The 21,862-nt window shown below is 47.4% G+C and overlaps 1 protein-coding gene across 2 annotated transcripts in view; it reads right to left on the bottom strand.

Annotated features, from left to right (window-relative positions):
• chchd3a (coiled-coil-helix-coiled-coil-helix domain containing 3a) overlaps window positions 1–20,888 on the bottom strand; it is a 70,195-nt gene extending 49,307 nt beyond the window's left edge. Inside the window, exons 1-5 of one of the 2 annotated variants that reach the window (XM_079755675.1) lie at window positions 20,668–20,888; window positions 19,825–20,079; window positions 19,023–19,125; window positions 11,941–12,034; window positions 833–1,013 (exon numbers count right to left, since the gene is read on the bottom strand). In XM_079755675.1, the coding sequence (XP_079611801.1) occupies window positions 833–1,013; window positions 11,941–12,034; window positions 19,023–19,125; window positions 19,825–20,079; window positions 20,668–20,748 (714 nt within the window). In that variant the 5' untranslated portion in view covers window positions 20,749–20,888. Of the gene's footprint in view, window positions 1–832; window positions 1,014–11,940; window positions 12,035–19,022; window positions 20,080–20,667 lie in introns of both variants that reach the window. The other variant, XM_079755674.1, reaches the window with a different exon arrangement.
• Window positions 20,889–21,862: the final 974 nt, after the last annotated feature.

The following is a 21,862-nucleotide window of genomic DNA, read 5'->3' as shown; positions in this document are numbered from 1 at the left end:
TGGATCCCTCAAGGCGTGTGTGTTCTCCTCAGCGTGCACGTAGAGTGACAGTTCATTCCAGGGGATGTCAGAGCGACACCAGAATGAGGTCAGAGGTTGTGTGTGTGCGTGGTGGGGCAGGGGAATTACATATCTGAGACCATTCTATAGATTACTGCTCCCAGCAAAGTTCAAACACAACCAACCCAGACATTCGTCACTGTGGCAGGCGTGAGCTGCTGATTACAGCAAATCGTTTTGGGGTGTCTGTGTGCACGCGCACATGTGTTAACACATGCAAACATGGGGTTGCAAACAAAGACCATATTGCGCACAACACGTCACATGTCGCACATGGCTCAGAGACGGTGTCTCGGAAGGCAACGTTACCCTGGCAACATGCCAGCAGACACACCATGGGGGGACCAGTAGTCATGGGAAGAGCAGGGATTACTGAATTCAACACCAAATTGTAATTTAAAATATCACATTGCCGTACATTCCTAGGGTTTGAATTATCATACCGCTTGTCGGAGAGCAACACCACTATTTGGTTGCATCACTTTTCTCCTTCTGCTGTGCACAACTTCACTGTCACATGCACAGTCCTCAGCACCGTTCCTCTACCGCCCTGGAAAACACCGGAGGCTTAAAACAAGCTTGGTTTGAACAACTCACTTTATGCACGCTATTTATGCTATTTTCCAGGGGGGGTTGAGAGAGATATTTGGTGTGAGGGGTGTATGGAGGGGGTTCAGGAGAGGTGACACTACTCTGAAGGCTGAGCCGCAGCAGAGGGGGAACCGGCTCAAGGAGAACCGGCTCAGGGAGACGGCGAGCGGCCCAGACTTACGTAGCGCTGGGCGCGGAGCTTCTCGTCGTCGGCCGAGGCGCGCTCCCGCAGCACGGCGGCGTGCAGGCCGTCCTGGGACAGGGAGCCCTCCGCCGCCAGGATCCGGGAAACCTCCTGCTGCACGCGGGACTGGGCGTCGGCCTGGGCCAGCGCCGTCGCCTCCTCCTTCTCCGCCTCCAGCCTGCCGGCCAAAGGAGGTCAGTCAGTTGGTTCACATGCAGACGGAAAACCTGTTGTTTATAGAACCTGGTAACCGGGGGGGGGGTCCCTAGAAGAGGAATCGGATGGTTGGCACATTGGTGGCTGGAGAAACAACTGGTCTGAGGCTTTACAGGCTAGAACTATCAATCTCATATTTTGTAAAACTTATTTGCTGAAAAAAATAAGCACTGTTTCTTCTAAACATAATATCATCATTCATTATTTATTTAGAGCGATGAATAAAAAAGGGCACATTGGTACATCGCAAGCGATGGAATAGTGATGCACTGAAGAAAATAGAAGCAGAAATAGAAGTGTAAACACAGGACCACTTGTTATGCCCACATCACTGGGTTCTCACGGTTGCCTAGGAACACACCAAGTGATAGTTGACTTCACCGGTGGACCAGAAGCAACTATCCTTAAAGCCTGCTGTTATCCACTGCAAAACAAACACTGGCGTAAATGCAAAGAGTAAACATATGCATGAATGAAAATAAGAATACAATAAATATATGGACTGTTTCACAAGTAGATGGGCGCTAAGCTTTCCACCGTACAAGCCGATCAACTGCTACGATGTGTTTTTTGGGAACCGTTCTGTTGAGCTAGCACTAATTGGCAGAAACTGATTGTAATTAGAGATCATTGTTGACGTGTTCAGCACAGCAGCGCAGGTGTGCAAGTAGGAGAATGCAGAAACGCTCCGACAACAAAAGTACCCTAATAGATCCACAGGCGTGTCAAACATTCAGCATTTACTACCTAATGACGCCATGGCAACCACGGCTTTACCCCCTCTCCCCCCCACCCCTGGGTTTATGACAAGCACCCTTTGTTGCTTCATTCCAACCCATGCATTGCTCCATTGACATTTGTGTAATAAATTCATTGTAGAAGACCATGGAATTATTAAATTTAAGAAAACAATGAAATCCTAAAACAAAATTTGCTCATATTTAAAATATTTTTAACTACGGCTATTTAACTGACCCAGAAATCTTTATACTGAACAAAGGTCTAACGCTAATATCCCATATTTCTGTCTACTACAGAAGAGTGTAGCGATCTGATATCTATGGATAATCATGAAAGAGCACTACAGTGAAAGAAAGATAGGAGAGGTGATCCGAGAATGTACAAGGACATGGAGTGAGAGAGTGAGAGTAAAGAGAAAGGGAGTGAGAGAGTGAGAGTAAAGAGAAAGAGTGAGAGAGTGAGAGTAAAGAGAAAGGGAGTGAGAGAGTGAGAGTAAAGAGAAAGAGAGTGAGAGAGTGAGAGTAAAGAGAAGGGAGAAAGGTAGAGAAAGACTGAAAAAGAGTAGACGGAGGAAAAAAAGGAGATACAGAAAAAGAGATACAGATGGGGGGAGAGAGAGATGAGAGAGAGATGGCGGGGAGAGAGAGATGAGAGAGAGATGGGGGGAGAGAGAGATACAGAGGGCGATAAAGATGGAGAGAGAGAGAGATACAGAGAGCGATACAGATGGAGAGAGAGGGAGAGAGTGCCGTGACAACCAGACATGTTTGGCCCTGAGGAGGTGAAGCAGGGAGGAGGAAGACGGGGAATAAGAGTGAGAGAGAGAGACGGAGGGAGACAGAGGGCAGGAGACCAGCCATGTCCAGTCTCACAGTCCACTGGGCTGTGCACGTCAGCAGCCTCCATCCATCATTGGGCTGCGACTCCCCTCTCTCTCCATGTGTGTCACACACACACCTTCCTAATGGTCATTCACCATTTCCCCACAGCCCATGCCTCCCTGCTTGCACTGCTAATGCTCCTAAGCTCTTTTCCTTTCCTTTTTTTTTACACAACCTAGGGCTGTTGCTACGGCTACTACTCCTCAAGACGGATGGCATCAGTTCCGCGGTTTGATGGAGAACTGCCATTAGCGCAGATCATGTAGGAACACAACGCAGACTGCATTTTACAGTTGGGCTGTACCAGAGTCGTGTGCGATTCATCGCCAAGGAGGTTTACCCATACAGGGAATTCGTCTCAGTGTGTAGATGAAAAGCAGCATCACAAAATGATACAGTATTAGTATCTAAGAGTTAGGATAGTCTTGATAAAACAAACATAAAATAAAAAACGAATGCGACTTCATTGGTCAGGCCAGATATTATCTTTTGGCCTCACCTGAGACATTAAAAGAGTTCATTACAAACAGACACCACATAAAACAAATAGCGACACATGTTTATTGTTTGATAGCAGCAGTTCATCAGGTCTTACTTAATAGAGCAATTGTATTTATTGACAGAGCAACTGCAAATGGGACTAAAAGTAGAAAAAAACGATTGCATTGTCTAAAACATTGCAACGAAGACGCTTTTGCAACTACTAAAAAACACAACACCCTTAACTTAACATACTGCAAAAAATGCTCACCCAAGCAAAGTTGTCCACCTTTAATGGGATTGGAATCGGTTTGGCTCACCTATAAGACTTTATTGCTCCGTCTCAGGCGTTATTAGAAGCATTTTTCATTCTGCCAAACATTGGCACAGGGAAGGCAGAGTAGAGGCCACAATGCCTTAAACAGGTTAACAGAGTTTGAGGGAGGGAAGTGTGGAGGGAGGGAGGGAGGGAGAGGGGGGGGGATGTAAGGATGGAGAGGGATAAAAGGTAAGGGTGGAAGGGAGGGATTCTTGCTCCGAAGAATATAAGTACACGTTGAAATCAAATCAAACATCATCTTCTAGGAGGATGGGTGCCGGGGGTTTCAACGTTTCAGAGTGAGAGAGCGAGAGTCAGCGATGTTACGTTTACACACGAGAGGATAGACCCAGCAACATTTCAGGGAATAGCTTAGCAAAGGGCTGCAACACAAAATAAAGATGTAAATGATAGCAAGAACAAGGAAATGAGTGAATACAAGTCTGCAAGGCCTGTGTGTGTATTCAGTGAGCTCTGCTCTACACAGAATGCTGACCAGCACAAATGTGGACAGTTTGTGGAATGGCCAGAGATTAGCCCTGTGACGCTGAACATTAAATCTTTATGCTGGATCTAGGTTAGGACGCTACAATGTCGTGTGTGTGTGCGTGCGTGCAAATTCACTACTGGATTCACCACATGTTCAGATCAATATTATCAATGGGTAACAATTCAAATGAATGATTGTGGCATTTACCATTCCCTGGCGAGCCATTTGTTCAAATAAAAAAATAAATAAAATCAAACAATCCTCCCCCCTCCTCTCGCTCCCCCGGGCAGAAGCTCAACTAATTAAAGCAGACGAGCGGCTCTTCCCCACTTGGACATGAGGTGACCTGTCCTGCCCCGGTGCTCCCGCTGTCTGTCCGTCCCCCCCCCTCCCGTCTGCTGGGGGGGGGACACAGGCACGGGCCCCCACCTCCCAAACGAAGCCCGCTAACGGCCATCATGCAGTATTGATGCAGGAATAATGTCGCTGAACGCTGCCCATGAATATTTTATGCAAGTAGGCCGTCCCACCTTTCAGCGCACGTGGTCACATGCACACACAGGGGCTGCAGTATGCAGTGCTGCTAGTCAGCACAGACAACCCCCAAGGGAGGTTGTGGGAACAGCAAAGGATTCTGGGAGGCAAGGGGGGGTGAAGGGATACCCAAGATCAGATGATGGGTACTAAAGTACTAAATTGCCATAAAAAAGCAATTGCCGCTACTGATCCAACATATCTTCTCTTGCACACACACACACACACACACATACACACACACACACTCTAAGTGCCACTGTATATTTTTCTAGCATGTAATGCAGATAGAATCTCTCCCCACATGGTGCTGGAAGAGGCACCGTGAACTCCCTCTAGTCTGGGGATGTCGCCCTCTCCATAACACACAGAACCTTCCATATTTGGATGTTTTCATTTCACTGTCATAGGATTTCAGATTGCCTATTATAAATAAAAACACCCGAGGTTGCCATTGCTTTTATGGTCTGCATGTTTATAATGCATTTATTAATGGCATGTTAGGTTGAATTTAAACTTGAAATGTAATATGGGCAACCTTGAGAATGAGAATATCTTGTCTTTTTCAATCGAATAAATAAAGTTTTTGATTGATTGATGAACTGTAAGAAAAGAAAACAGGAAAAAGCACCGGCCGCCGTAAAAGATCATCAACAACAAAAAGAAAAAGCCAATGAATAGCGGCGGCTGCGTATCGAATGGACTTTAACAAGCGCCGCAGACGACACTGTAGTTGTGATGAACAGATTGGATGAGCCTTCGCACGCGGCCTGACGCAGCAGCCTGTATACGGCTCTGCATCAAAGGCCTTTGGATATTGATTCCTTCAGTCCTTGTATCAAATAAATGTTCTCCACCAAGTGTTGCTGGTTTGGCCGAGTGCTGGGGAAGTGTGTTTAATCGAAGACACACTCCATTAAGATTCTCCAGAACCAAAACCGAGTAGAGGAAAACAGAGCGCAGCGTTTGTGTTGGGGGTGCGTGTGTGAGCATCGACGTGCATTTGTACATGTGTATAGAGATGTGTGTGTGTGTGTGTGTGTAGAGGTGTGTGTGTGTGTGTGTGTGTGTAGGGGTTTGTGTGGAGATGTGAAGGTGTGTGTGTGTGTGTGTAGAGATGTGTGTGTGTGTGGAGATGTGTAGGTGTGTGTGTGTCTAGGGATGTGTGTGTAGATGTGTGTGTGGGTGTGTAGGTGTTTGTGTGGAGATGTGTAGGTGTGTGTGTGTATGTAGGTGTTTGTGTGGAGATGTGTAGGTGTGTGTGTGTAGAGATGTGTGTGTGTGTGTGGAGATGTGTAGGTGTGTGTGTGTGTAGGTGTTTGTGTGTAGATGTGTCAGTGTGTGTGTGTGTATGTTTAGGTGTTTGTGTGGAGATGTGTAGGTGTGTCTAGGGATGTGTGTGTAGAGGTGTGTGTGTGTAGGTGTGCGTGTGTGTAGACGTGTGTGTGTGTGTTTAGAGGTTTGTGTGGAGATGTGTAGGAGTGTGTGTAGAGATGTGTGTGTGTGTGTGTGTGTAGGTGTTTGTGTGGAGATGTGTAGGTGAGTGTGTCTAGGGATGTGTGTGTGTGAAGGTGCGTCTGTGTGGAGGTGTGTGTCTCTGTGTGTGTAAGTGCGTGCCTGTGTGAGTATGCTAATGTTTCCTAAAGTTCCTTCTAACCCAATAAGGGATTCAACGGGCCGCCATGAGCAGGGTGAAGGTCAGTGTTCTCAATCAAACCTCTGGGATACAATTAGACCACGGCAGAGCCGCTTTACCTCCATGCTGATGGGCCGGGCTGGAGGAAAACACACGATTCCAGAGCCACTAATGGATTCTTTAGACAAGGTGGTGCACTGCACACACACACACACACACACACACAAGGGTGTAATACAAAGGTTGTAAACATCTCAGAGACACATAATAGAAGGACACGTATATCGACACACACACACACACGCAGCAGACGCACACACACACACACACACATATACTGTAGCCACATTGGCACACACACCTCTTTAATGTGTTTTGGGGGACTCCCCGGGTGGATAGAGCCGCTCTCACCCCATGTCTGGGTGTAATGCTCCCTGAGACAGTCCCTTCTGGAACACAGAGCACAGGACGCCGTGCCGGACGGGCACAGCAGCCACTGGCCGGCTGCCTAGCACTGACGGGGCCGTACACCGGGGGGGATGTGTTAAAGAGAAGAGAGGCACGGGGCAAACACTGGAGGGGTATTAAAGAGAAGAGAGGCACGGCGCATCACTGGAGGGGTATTAAAGAGAAAAGAGGCACGGCGCATCACTGGAGGGGTATTAAAGAGAAGAGAGGCACGGCGCATCACTGGAGGGGTATTAAAGAGAAGAGAGGCACGGCGCAAACACTGGAGGGGTATTAAAGAGAAGAGAGGCACGGAGCAAACACTGGAGGGGTATTAAAGAGAAGAGAGGCACGGCGCAAACACTGGAGGGGTATTAAAGAGAAGAGAGGCACGGAGCAAACACTGGAGGGGTATTAAAGAGAAGAGAGGCACGGAGCAAACACTGGAGGGGTATTAAAGAGAAGAGAGGCACGGAGCAAACACTGGAGGGGTATTAAAGAGAAGAGAGGCACGGAGCAAACACTGGAGGGGTATTAAAGAGAAGAGAGGCACGGAGCATCACTGGGCTTCACCATGAAGAGGAGGAGATGATGGAAGAAGGAAACTAGTTGTGCGTAAGTGAGTGAGTGAGTGAGAGAAAATGTTAATTTGTAGTTGTTCTGGTCCAAAACCCCTGCAGAAGTTCCTTACCCAGCAATGAGTTATACTACACTCACAAACACAGACCCTCCCAGGGTCGAGATTCTCTCTCTTTCCTCCCTGTAGAAAGGAGCGAACACAGCCAGACCCTTGGAGCTGTGTGCTGCTTACCACAAACGCAGGCATTACCCAGCTCAGTGGATACACAGTCCAATGCAAATCGTTTGCAAGGGAAGAGTAGAAAAACACATACACCGCAGAAAAAAACAAGGCCTAACACACAGGAACTGGGGTGTTGTGATGGATAAAAGCCAGGGCTTCTATACAGCGCCAAGCTACTTTCACACAGAAAACTCCCTCAAAGTTTACCACCTATAAAGTTTGTACTGCTCTTCATACATTGTTTGCATAAGGAAATCATTTAGAGTAGCTTACCCTAACAGGCAAGGGCACAGAGTGTGAAATATTATTATTAACCACCTCCAGGTAGGGTGAGGTAACCACCCCAGGTAGGGTAAGGTAACCACCCCAGGTAGGGTGAGGTAACCACCCCAGGTAGGGTGAGGTAACCACCCCAGGTAGGGTGAGGTAACCACCCTAGGTAGGGTAAGGTAACCACCCCAGGTAGGGTGAGGTAACCACCCCAGGTAGGGTGAGGTAACCACCCCAGGTAGGGTGAGGTAACCACCCCAGGTAGGGTGAGGTAACCACCCCAGGTAGGGTAAGGTAACCACCCCAGGTAGGGTGAGGTAACCACCCCAGGTAGGGTGAGGTAACCACCCCAGGTAGGGTAAGGTAACCACCCCAGGTAGGGTAAGGTAACCACCCCAGGTAGGGTGAGGTAACCACCCCAGGTAGGGTGAGGTAACCACCCCAGGTAGGGTGAGGTAACCACCCCAGGTAGGGTGAGGTAACCACCCCAGGTAGGTTGAGGTAACCACCCCAGGTAGGGTGAGGTAACCACCCCAGGTAGGGTGAGGTAACCACCCCAGGTAGGGTGAGGTAACCACCCCAGGTAGGGTAAGGTAACCACCCCAGGTAGGGTAAGGTAACCACCCCAGGTAGGGTAAGGTTACCACCCCAGGTAGGGTAAGGTAACCACCCCAGGTAGGGTAAGGTAACCACCCCAGGTAGTGTAAGGTAACCACCCCAGGTAGGGTAAGGTAACCACCCCAGGTAGGGTAAGGTAACCACCCCAGGTAGGGTGAGGTAACCACCCCAGGTAGGGTGAGGTAACCACCCCAGGTAGGGTGAGGTAACCACCCCAGGTAGGGTGGGGTAACCACCCCAGGTAGGGTAAGGTAACCACCCCAGGTAGGGTAAGGTAACCACCCCAGGTAGGGTGAGGTAACCACCCCAGGTAGGGTAAGGTAACCACCCCAGGTAGGGTAAGGTAACCACCCCAGGTAGGGTGAGGTAACCACCCCAGGTAGGGTGAGGTAACCACCCCAGGTAGGGTAAGGTAACCACCCCAGGTAGGGTAAGGCACAAAGGAGGTGGTAGCGACCCGGGGTCCACTCCCACCTGCGGCCCTATGCTAGGTCATAACCCTCCACTCCCTACTCAATGAAAGGTATTAAAAGGCAATTCAAAAAAGATATATGAATTATTAACAAATGGCAACATAAAGGGCCAACTAATCGGCAGTATAGTCATGTAATGTGATCCTTTCCTGGGGGTAGCAGTGTTGCGTTTGGTATCATAATGTTATAATAATGATAGCCAGACATGTAGAGGACCTCAGGAATCCTAGATGTGGCTTTGGACTGAGGGGGTGATCAGCTGTTAATTAGTCTCCACATTGACGTGGTCCAATTGTGTGTAACATGTGCACAAGCTGGCCTGTGTAACGCACATATCAAGACGACATGCGTAATGTTTAAACTTGATTTACACCCTGAAAACAGAACTCCTCTCCCTGAAGCTTCGCAATTAAATTACCTTTGCAGCGTCCAGCAGAGAAAAAGGGGATTTCTTTTAGTGCCTCCCGTCAATTTTAATTAAAAGATAACACTAAACTTCTACTCCCAAAAAGTATAGGAGAATATGAATATTACAATAAAAGTTTCCAAATGGCACTCGCCATCTAATTATTAGAATGGTAAAGTAGAATGACATGAGAGAGCATGTTGACCCGTAACATCTCCACCTGAGACCCCCGCTATGGGGCCATCGTTGCAGCAGAGGCGAGCCGTTAGCTTTATTGGTTTGGTTTGATCCACCACTCGATGACAGCAGCAGGCCGGGTGCCCCTCTCTCTGCCCTGTTCAGCGAGCTCCGAGGGCCCTGTTCACTGAGCTCCGAGGGCCCTGTTCAGAGAGCTCCGAGGGCCCTGTTCAGAGAGCTCCGAGGGCCCTGTTCACTGAGCTCCGAGGGCCGTTTTCAGAGAGCTCTGAGGGCCGTGTTCATAGAGCTCTGAGGGCCGTGTTCAGAGAGCTCTGAGGGCCGTGTTCAGAGAGCTCTGAGGCCCGTGTTCAGAGAGCTCTGAGAGCCGTGTTCAGAGAGCTCTGAGGGCCCTCTTCAGAGAGCTCTGAGGGCCCTGTTCAGAGAGCTCTAAGGGCCGTGTTCAGAGAGCTCTGAGGGCCGTGTTCAGAGAGCTCTGAGGGCCGTGTTCAGAGAGCTCTCAGCACTCTACTGAGGGTCAACAGACTGCAAGAACAACACCACGGGGAGCAAATGGGAAAATAAGTAGAAAAGATTGTGGGAAAAAGTGGAGAGGCTCTGCCTTAAAAAGGAAATATTGATTACAGCTGTCCAAGCAAACCGTTGCAGTCAATAAAGTCCCCTACTCCGCCTTAATGGCGTTGCCACGGAGATGTCGCTGGAACGCTTTTTGCCCGTCTACCTGTGACCGTGGCAACCATTTCACTTGAAGAAAAAAAAATATTATTTTCTACCGACACATTACTATAATTTCTTTACGGCTCGACAGAGAATAAAAGAAAATCCTCATCAATTGCGAGGTTGGTGGTTAGGGCTCCCTGGATGTAATCAGAAAGAGCTGCTAGATCAACAAAGATGATTTAGCTTCCCTTTTACCACTGAGACCTCGATAAACTAGGAGGGCACAAACACACATCCCATCAATCTCCCACCTCCGCTTTCTCCATTATTTAATCTCACACACACACACACACACACACACACACACACACACACACACACACACACACACACACACACACACACACACACACACAGTAAATGGAGGCAGCATGAACAAAGAAACTACGATGTTACATTTCCACATCAGCACTCCCAGCACACCACCCAGAAATGTTGATTGTTCTGATAGTAAAAAAACAGGCCTAAAATGGAGCGGTATAAGAAGCTTCCCTCCACACGCCCAAAGTGCCAACAATCATCGCAATGAGTTCAATTAATTGCGAAGAATTGCGAGTCATTTTGCCGAACGCACTCCTTCAAATAAGAATACTCAATAAGCAGTCCAACAGCAAAAATCCATCGGCAAACTATTCCTCTCCAGCGGCCTTCATCTCCCGACGTCTTCAGTTCATCCTGAAACCGGTGCTTATGGCCGATAGGCTAACGGCACCAGCGTATCTGTACAGACGGATTGTTTACACCCGGTTACTCAGTGGTACGGCGGCGCACGTCGCAACCTACCACCTCCTTCATCACGGCTGACCCTCCTGAAGCTGAAGAGAGATGGGCGGGGGGGGGGAAACACTCAGCCCCCCCATTACCACACCTGTTCACCCCCAAATACCAGACAGATAAAGAAAGAAAGCCAGACGGAGTGGGGGGAGACGATAAAGGAGGCAGGAGTAGGATCCGAGAAGAGAAGAGTTGATACTTCACCCCCCCCCCCACTAATGGATCGCCCACTCATGGCTCAGGAAATGACCCTCTGGATGGCGCCCTCCTATTCCCGGGCAAGATTAATTGATCGAAACGGAAGAGCGAGCTAGGGAGAGAGGGAGAGAGAGAGGGGGGGAGAGGGGTAGAAGGGTAGGGGGAGAGGGGGGAGGCAGACAGGTAAGAGAGTGCCAATGTGCGTCTAGGTAAGGAGGGAGGGGGAGAGGGGGAGAGAGGGGGAGGCAGACAGGTAGGAGTGTGCGTCGGAAGAGAGTAAATTGGAAACGCGACGGGGAGGTACGCAGAGATTGTTCCTGACCTTTTAGACTATTAATGGAAGCCAGTCAGGGCGGGTCCGAGGGCGTCGCCGGCCCCGACAGCACTCTGGGAGCGCGGTCGGCGCTGGAGGGGAGGGGCTTTAATCTGTCACGCCGCAGCCATAAAGGATATGACGGCGGGAGGGGGAATGGTGGAGCGACCGACGAAGGAGGGAGGGAACGTCAAACAGGGAACAAGGTTGGGGAGCAGGAGAACAGCTTCAGTAGGTGATGGCCGACTGTGCAGCACTGCCTTTGACTCTCTCACAAGTACAAGGACATTTCACTTCATCAAACATAAGCACCTGCTCATGAATAATACCATTATTCAAGAACAAACTGGCCTGATACCATGATCTAAATCCAAATAAATCAAACATCCTGTGGCTAGGTGTTTGTGAATGCCATGTTTATAGGGTGGAAATTGCAAACGTGATAATTTAACCTCATACATAAAATATAGCTGCTTTAGTAGAAACACACCTTAGATAGCTCCCCATGCATGTGGGTGAGTCTGTACCTTAGATGTTGCGCATTTGTCTGAGCCTTCCTGTGTGAGTGTGTGTGTGTGTGCGTGCGTCTCACCAGGCCTGCAGCTCCTGCTCTGCCCTGGCCCTGTCCTGCTCCAGGCCTTTATAAAGCTCCTCGCTGATCCTCTTCCTCAGTGCTTCTTCATCCACTAGGAGATACGGGAGGGAGAGAGAGAAAGACTTTGGTTAGCCAACAGATTTAAATTGTGTGGCATCATCGTATAAATATTTTGACATTAACAAGAGACATAACGAGAAAGAGAGCGAGATGATAACAGATGTGAGAAAAATAAACCACAGAAAGTGTTTGGCTGAAATGGCATGTTTGTTTTTCACAGAGTGGGTACCAAGAGAATGTGACTCACATCCAAATTATGGACAGAAAAGAGTTGAGCTCCGAATTAGCATTTAAACCGTAATGATTTGGTAATGGATTCGGTAATGAACGCCGTCTGGCTCTGGGTCCCCAGGAGGGGGGGGCTGGACCACGCCACTAGAACGCTGAAAATAATGGGCAGAATGTGTGTGTGATGTGGGATTGTGTGTGTGTGTGTGTGTGTTTTTAAATGTGGGCCTGCTGTGAAAGTAGCAAGAAGGATCCACATCTTTGCCCTCAGGCTTCTGTGCATGCCTATGTGCATATGCATTCATGACTGTGTGTGTGTGTGTGTGTGTGTGTGTGTGTACGTCTTCATGCTCCTGTGTATGACGGTGTGTGTGTGTGCGTCTTCATGCTCCTGTGTATGACGGTGTGTGTGTGTGTGTGTGTGTGCGTCTTCATGCTCCTGTGTATGACTGTGTGTGTCTTCATGCTCCTGTGTATGACGATGTGTGTGTGTGCGTCTTCATGCTCCTGTGTATGACGGTGTGTGTGTGTGTGTGTGTGTGTGCGTCTTCATGCTCCTGTGTATGACTGTGTGTGTCTTCATGCTCCTGTGTATGACGATGTGTGTGTGTGCGTCTTCATGCTCCTGTGTATGACGGTGTGTGTGTGTGTGTGTGCGTCTTCATGATCCTGTGTATGACAGTGTGTGTGTGTGCGTCTTCATGCTCCCGTGTATGACGGTGTGTGTGTGTGTGTGCGTCTTCATGCTCCTGTGTATGACAGTGTGTGTGTGTGCGTCTTCATGCTCCCGTGTATGACGGTGTGTGTGTGTGTGTGTGCGTCTTTATGCTCCTGTGTATGACAGTGTGTGTGTGTGCGTCTTCATGCTCCCGTGTATGACGGTGTGTGTGTGTGTGTGTGCGTCTTCATGCTCCTGTGTATGGCGGTGTGTGTGTGTGTGTCTGTCTGTGGCTGTGTGAGAGAGATTCTGTGTGCGATTTGTTAAACAAATCAGCAGTAACCTGGGTTTTCTTTTAAAGCCTTGTGAATCCAAAAACCAAAACAAACACACAAGCGCACACACAAACACACACACCGGGGCGGCGGGCGTGCCATCTCGCCAGGTAATTAACCACGACGGTACCGGGGCGCCGGCTCAACGAGCTCTGAGGCCACAAGAACCAACGGGGGCAGGGGCCACTGCAGGGGGGAGGGAGGGCAAAGTGTGGGTAAGATTACCCCACAAGTACACCGGAGAGACGGGGGGGGGGGGTTAATCCTCCATGCTTTTACTGTTAATACCTGATAATGCACGGTGGAGGGTGATGAGCGGTGTGCATTCCGTGCACGTGCACAGAAAAGGTTGTGCACGCCGATTTCATTGAGTTAACATTACATGACGGGATGTTATGGGGGGGGCACAGATTTCAATAAGACTCCAGAGCAACCCATTACAGTGACCCAAATCCCACTGCCTACTATTACCCTCTAATTGTGATCATCATGAGTGAAAAACTAATAGGAGGAGATCTGGGATTCAATTCATCTGTCGTTAGCTTTTACTCAGCGATTAAGCTAAGTGACTCGAAACTTCCTGAGACAGCTTTCAACCACTCACTGGGAGAGCACTGCGATGCTATGTGGAAGGGGCTTCTCCCTTTTCATCAGACATCCCCTGTGGATCTAGTTTCGCTTTCCAGACGGTTTACTGTGGGATTGAAGGCAGCAGTGATGCTCATTTCACATCCAATGCTTCAACTTAAGTTTCTCCAGTAGCCATAACGGAAAGAATAACAATATTAAATCTGAAGATTTAATATAGCTATGTTTTTTATATGTTATATAATTATAGCTAATTAAACATTAGCTGTACTATCAATCAACTTTAGCTAAAAGATTAAACTAAGACCAAGGAAACAACCATCATGAACTTAATTATGACGCATGTTAAAGTAATTCCTTTACAATTTGCACAGCAAGAAACACATTTCAGTGAGTTTATAGCAGGAGTTAATCTTAAGGACTAGGGTAGTCATGTGAGGGTGGACTTTATTTGAGAATTTTTCTTGACAGAGATGCAGCAAATGTGAAATATTTGACCTTCGGTGAGTTTTCGTTGTGTTTTTTTTTTTTTACCACTAATAAATTCCCTATAGTCAAACTTATTCTCCAGAACTCTATTCCTCTGCAAAACACACAGCAAACACAGAGAAGTCAAATAACTTAACTATCTTCATGGGTTGCATTGGTTGGATCAAAATCTTGGAAGTTAAAATACAGCCTTTGTTCGGTGGCATATTCAGTAGGAGGCCATCAACAGAAGGTATCTCACCACTGAATGGAGGCATATCAGAGAAACAAACTCCATCTAGAACAAAACTCTTCTGTTGCATTAACCTTGCTAACAGCAATGGTTTAAACCACCAAAAGAAGAAGACCTGGATCCGGCATTCCTTCAGTCTTTCTTAAAGTCTACCGAGCTTACAAGTCCTATGTGTCAGCACATGTGGCCCCGAGCCCGGGGCTCTGTAGAGCACGGCTGGGGTCCCACAGGCTACCCCGAGACCGGGCTCGGACAAAGTGAGCAGAGCCTCCTTCAGGGAGTCAGGCCACCAGACCCTCCTACGTCATCGGGCCCACACCTATCCCGGGCAGGACATGTAAATGTTAGGGAGATTAAAAACTCATCATCTTTACAGCCACGCTCGCCCCTCTCCCGCTTCCCCTTTCCCCGCCTATCCATTTCCTCTGCCCGCTAAACCGGGTGTAAAAAGAAAATTTAACTTGAGGAGGGAGAGAGGAGAAGGCCATTGGCGGTCGGAGATAATAGACGGAGGCAAATTGTGTTTCTCATCAGAAGTTTCATTAACCCTAGGACCTGCACATAGGGCATAATCTGTAACATTACCGCTTCCTCACGCTCGCGGCTCTGGCTTAGACGAGCCGCGGCACAGCTCCCACCACGCTCACCGTGAGATGGGGACGGGACACCGAGGCACCCGGAGCTGGCTCGCAGCTCAGGTTTAGCTTCGCTTTATTGGACTTTATTTCGTTTACAGGGTCTGTTCTCAGTAGGACCTGATTCACGTTTACGTGACCGAAAAACGAAGGATTGTTTGCCGCATGAAACATTAAAACAATATGAAACGTTAGAACGATATGAAATGTTAAAACGATATGAAACATTAAAACATCCTGCCAGGCAGGATGTTTTGTTCAACCAGCCAATCAGATTGAACGCACTGATTAAGTACTCTTGTGAGCGCAAATCGTAAAAGGGTTACGGAATCACGGATGCCATTTTACTCAAGGTTCCTCAAAGATATATACTAGCAATCTTCTGCATTCACAAAAATACATGGTTACATTTTGGCCTTTTTTCCACTCTATCCTATACTCACTTTTGAGTGTTTTGCACCAGAAAGATAACTTTGAGATCATGCAGGAGGGGGCGGGTCCCTCGTGTCAGTGTACGTTCAGATGCACGCGTCCTTTTTTGGAGCGCTGCCGAATGCGTGGCGTACTTGACCTTGACCGTTGTGTAATCAGCACACAAGGTGAGTCGAGCCCTTATTTTAAAACAGACAGGGAGCTGGCTGGGAGATTCACTTCCCACGCAACGCTGGTGGGCACACATAATCAACTTCCACCGCGCTGAGGTTAAAGCCTTTCAAGATTTGGCTGAACTTTACAATTTTTTTAATGAGATTTATTCCCATTCAGAGTTCTTCCCCCCCACCTCTCCACTTCCTCACCGTTTTAAATGAGCAGAAAGGGTCAACTATGCGAGCCGACCTCGTCTTTTATAAACTATTTGCTCATCTCTGGTGACCTCGCCAACTAAAACATTCTAATGGCTGTCTGCATCCCTTGTCTATGATGAGTTCTGGTGGCGACAACAAACCAGCTGTCAGAGTCCGGTGTATTACATTGATAACCTCAAATAAATAAGAACTGGTATCCACAGAGAAGCAGCAATCTAGATATACTTCAAGAACATTTGCTTTAAAAGTCCAAGCCACACCCAACAGATGGAAGACGGGGAAGAGTAAAGGGAAATAGTTTAGTCGTGTGATGCCAGTGGAAATGGTCAAGATTATTAGGGCTCTCATCGTGTGCTTAAACATTAATTGTTCTTTAGGTTATAAGATTTAAATTCCAGCTACACGGGCAGGAAAACACTTACAATTATTTACACAAATTCCTCTTTTCTACCCATATCTACAGAAATAAGCAATATGGGGAGCAAGTCGACTGAAAAAATGCAAACCAACTTCAACTACTCTGAGAGGCGTTACGAGTATTCCATTAGTAATTCCAGCGGACTTTGACAATCTGTTTTATAATGTTGACATTTTTCTCTTTTCGGCTGCTGGACAGACAACGTATGACATTTAAATGTGTGCCACGTAACATGCGTTGTGATACACATCATTATTTATGACATTTTAGAAAGAACATTTGAAATCGAACCAATCGATCGACAAACAACAGCAGCTGTGGCAGGGGTGCTGGGTTTGAGGGGTAAAGGGAAAAGCTGACAATCACAGAAGTCAGACCATGCACACACACACAAGTCTGCAAGAAGACATTCTAAAGAGAAACACTAACACACAGAAGTCAGCCTCAGCAGTCGAAACACACACACACACACACACACACACACACACACACACACACACACACACACACACACACACACACACACACACACACACACACACACACACACACACACACACTTCTGGTTCCTAATGAGCTCTGGTGGTTTGTTGTGGGAAGCTGCAGAGGTGTCGTTTTAATCATCAGAGTCAGCGTGGCGTGGCATAAGTTGGCCTCTTTTAATTACCTCACCGATGGAACGCCGCCATGGATGAGAGAGCCTCACCCACAGCCCGGATGCCAACCTATGAAGACCAGCCCCCTTTACTCTGAGCACCCACCCCCCACAGACCACTGTCTAATGAACGGCTAAAAGCTCTGATGTCTTCTGTCTGACGGGAGGCGGGACCGGGCGCCTCAATTTAGTACAAACGTGTTTGTATTAGAGTTAGTTAAATAGAGAAGAGATGACAGACAGACAGACAGCAAAGAAAGTAGAGGAAGAGTGAAAGGTCAATACAGAGTGAAAGAGAGGAAAGATGGATACGAGAGAGAAAGAGACAGAGATACAGACTAAGATAAGTGTGTGTATTAAAGCCACACTTCAGCAGTATGATTTAGACAACCCACACTTGAAATCATACACGCTGCAACATTAAAATATGCTTGACTAACAGCCTCAAGCAATTCCCACAATAGGGTTTTTTCATAACGCAGACGATAATGACAAAGTTTAGACTGTCAGGCCGTCTTCATCTTGACAAGAAAATGTTCAACAAGTGACAATTTGCCGCACCATGATAGCCCCATTTAAGTGATTGCTGTGCAATCTTTCGAAGTAAACGGCAAATTTCACTGACGGATCTAGGAATTCATAATGGCATAAAATGCATTGGGGGACCAATTGAGAGACAGGCGAAAGTCGCTAAATGCCACGTATTCTGGCTGTCCTAAGGTCCGAGGCGGCAAAATATTTATGCGTCAAACCATGGATAACCAACCTGTGGATACCAAAACAGTCTCCATAAAAATAGAATGAAAAATCATCATATTTTGACCCAAACAATAGGACTGCTTTCCTTGCCAACCAAAAGAGGAAGTGAGGCAATCTGTGCCACCTTGATAAACACTGCTATGTTGAGGACTGCATCAATTCATTATTCTATTAAGAAGATACTAAATAATATTTTTTCAATAATAGTGTTACACAAACCCCTTGGAGGGCGACTTAAAAGTTAAACAAACCAACACAATAAATTGTGTGCAATTTCAAAGCATCTTTTTGAATCACAGTGCTATTAAATTATCTTGAGTAGCTGACATCCCTCCATTATATTCAAGAAACAGATTGTCTGCTTGTCTCAAGGCCAAAAGTAATGAAAATTACAAAAGCAAATATTTTCTCCATCTTTCCTTCGACACTGATGTTACGCGAGTCATCTTATATCTAATGCACCATAAGGATGGAGCGGTTAGAACAATTCTGTCACTTTATGTCAGAGATAATGTATAATAAAAGGTGTAGTTATATCATCTAATACCACAGCATCGTTAAATACTTGATCCTGATTGGTCAATAACATTTCAACGGTGTGCATAATGTTAAAATAACAGGGCACCTTTGCTGATTGGAGTCATTAAAAAATAAATAACGTTATAGAGGAAAGTAACAAATATCTAATCATAGTTGGTAACTGCGGTATAAACCATGACTGGTCTTAGACCTCTGAAGAATAAGCCCCGCCTCCGAGGCTCCCGGTTCCCACGGTCAAATGTCTATGGGAAATAACATGGGGGTTTGAAGGATCGCACATAACGTCAAGGTGCCGTTAAATTGGTAAACAATTATTAATGCTACTTTAACTGCACAGACAATCCAAAAACCCAGTCAAAACTAGATGGAAAAAATGTGTAGTTCAAAACGTTACGCAGCTTTAACTTCTTCGCCACCTACGGAGTTTGTTATTCACGATCATTCTCAAACCCTATTTTATTTCCCACAGACATTTGACCGACGGAACCGGCGCCTCGGAGGCGGGACTTATTCTTCAGAGGTCAATTCCATTATTAAAAAACAACGTGGGACGGGGTCGGGGGTGTGAACGGTGCAGCAGAGGTAGCATACCACCGCCAGACACATTCCACTCAGGAGTAACCACCGGCCACCAGCACCTCCTCACAGCCACTGAGGGAGAAGGGTCAGCACTCACCAGGGGGGGCGGCCATTGGGGGCGGGGCTGCAGTGGTCTCCTGAGGCGGCGGGGGCGCCGCTGGCTCCGGGGCAGGAGCCGGGGCGAGGGGCAGTACCTGGGGCTGAGGAGGGTTAGGGGGGGGAGGAGGAGGTGCAAGTGTTTCAGAGGGAGAAAGGAACTGGTGCAGGGGAGGTGCGGTGATCAGCTCAGCGGGGGGCGGCAGGGGGAGCATGGTGACGGCCTCGATGGCAGGAGAGGAGGACAGGGGCTCTGATTGAGGAGAGGGAGGGGCCAGGAGGGGTTCCATCATAGCAGGAGCAGGAGCAATGGGTTCAATTATGACTGGAGCAGGAGCAGGAGATGCAATGGGTTCAATTATGACTGGAGCAGGAGCAGGAGCAATGGGTTCAATTATGACTGGAGCAGGAGCAGGAGCAATGGGTTCCATCATTACAGGAGGAGGAGGAGGAGGAGCAATGGGTTCAATTATGAGCGGAGCAGGAGCAGGAGGAGCAATGGGTTCAATCATTACAGGAGTAGCAGGAGGAGCAAGGGGTTCAATTATGCAATGGGAGGTTACAGGAGGCTCGATTACAGGAGGGGGAGGGGGAGGAGGATAATCACAGACTGGAGAGTGCAGTGAATCTATGGACTCCAGCCCAGCCGGAGGCGGAGGAGGAGCTGGTTGCCCAGTTAGTGATTCCAGAGCAGCAGGAGCAGGAGGTGCCATGGGTTCAAAGGCGGGAGCAGCAACAGCCTTAGCCAGGGGGGGTGTTGGAGGACATGGGAGAACCACGTCTAGGATGGTGGGTGCTTCTACCTGGTCAATGGGAGGGGGGGTAGGAGGTGAGGGTTTGAGCTTCTCCTCACTGGCAGGGGGTGCCATGGCCGCTGCGCGGGGAGGGGCGGGCATGGAGGTGACGGAGTCGAAGGGGGGAGGGATAGGACGCAGGAGAGGAGGAGGAGGGCCGTAGGTGGTGCTAGGAGGAGGAGGTGTGACGGCTGCTGGTGGTTTCATCTGCGGCAGAGGGGAATTCCCACCATCCCTCATGCGGTTGATGACGTTTTCTGAGAGCTAAAAAGGAGAAGAGTACGACGGAGGGGTCATGACTTTACTGGCAAAGGCAAGTGGAGTGTTGTATTGCACAAATACTGCAAACGTTTGAGTGAGAACTTCACAATAGATAAATAGCACGACTGATTTGGCAGGTCAGACATATGCTCCATATAGACAGCTTCGTGCAAAGGAGTAAACCCGTGTGATCAAACGTCCTCGATCTATATTTAACTTAGAGACTTAGTAGGACTCGAATGTACGAAGCTGGTCAAGTTCAAGCTAACGTCTGAGTTGAACCACAAGTCGTTAATGTGCCCTCTGGAACTGTGTGTACAGAACAGTGTTACATAAGCATCCACTTTATCCCTGTTTCCTCCATATTCTTAGATAAAGGAGTCTGACGAAAGGTGTCAACAGTGCACTTTACACTGAAGGGATCAACAGAGTCAGGTTACTAGAAAGTGACCTATTGCAAGCTTTTTGCTAACAGGCTTCTTCACATTACATAATGTACCATTGCATAACTCCTCCTTTGCACGTCCTGTAGTTGCTTTGTTATGTTACTTGTAGCAGTAATTAAACTAACATAAGACCGAGGCCACTCACCCGTATGCCCTTCACTACCGTGATGTTCTCGTTGTCGTCGGACTCAAACGAGACCCGACGCGTGCTGTTATTAGCGCCCATAGCGGGTTGGAACTGAGCGGAAACAACCGTTCTCTGATGCTCAGAGAAACTGTTTACATCGACTCGTTTTGTTGAATTTGTGTTCTGGTGGAAAGAGGCGAGAAGTAACCCTGGAACTTCACGCCTCCGTTTGAGCTGCACTTACTTCCTGAGTTTGAAGAACAAGAGAGGAGATTGGAGGAGTAGGAAGTCATCTGTACAAAAGCGCATTCTATTGGTAGAATTGGACGGCGTTACTTTTAGACCAAAACAATGTATTTTGTCGACCATATATCGTATACTTTATTCTTAGCATTGTCCTGAACAATGAATAGTGTGTGCGTGTGCGTGTGTGTGTGTGAGAGATGAGGACAGCATATTTCTTTGTAAAGGTCGACGTATATTTGCAAAAAAAGTAAAAAATTAGTCATGGAGTATCAAAATAAAAGCCTCAACAGCAGCACCATCAGTCATATATAAAGTTATATATAAATAATATATAAGTAATAGGCCTACATAAAACTTTCTTAACAGCAACATTAAGCAAGGGATAATGTATATAACGCCGGTCATTATCGGGAAAATAAGGGCTTATTTTCGATAAGGACCGGCAACATTCTATACATTATCCCGCTTATTACACGGCTACTTGCCAAAACGAAAAAATAAGTTCACACGGTGTGTCTTTTTACAATTTATTTGTTACCAGCATTCGTAGTGTTCATCGTGTCCCAGAGCACGATTGTCCGACTTATTTTGTGCAACACGGAACAAAATACCAAAGCATTTAAATTGGGAGACTTTCTTTGACTTCATAAGGGGTGTGCGCAGATAGTACAGTGTGCCCTCTATTTATGTATATGTCAAAACCAAAAATGCAACAAGGATTTAATGCTTTGTTTTATGGATAGGCCTACTCCGATGTCTGCAGCAGACAGTGCAATGCACTCATAGTTATACATCGTGCTCATGCTCACGAAAATGTATCTAATGAATCTTGTCCCAGAGCACGATTCTCCGACTTTATTCGTTCTTCACAGAACGAAATGTAAACCAATAACTTCGTTTTAGTTAATTGATTTTTCGTGCCTTTCGGTTCTTTTTGTATTTTTGATATGTTTGATTTTTATTGATA

This window comes from Pollachius pollachius, assembly GCF_949987615.1.
Source record: "Pollachius pollachius genome assembly, chromosome: 18".
Classification (NCBI taxonomy): domain Eukaryota; kingdom Metazoa; phylum Chordata; class Actinopteri; order Gadiformes; family Gadidae; genus Pollachius; species Pollachius pollachius.
This window is presented reverse-complemented; position numbering and strand designations above follow the sequence as displayed.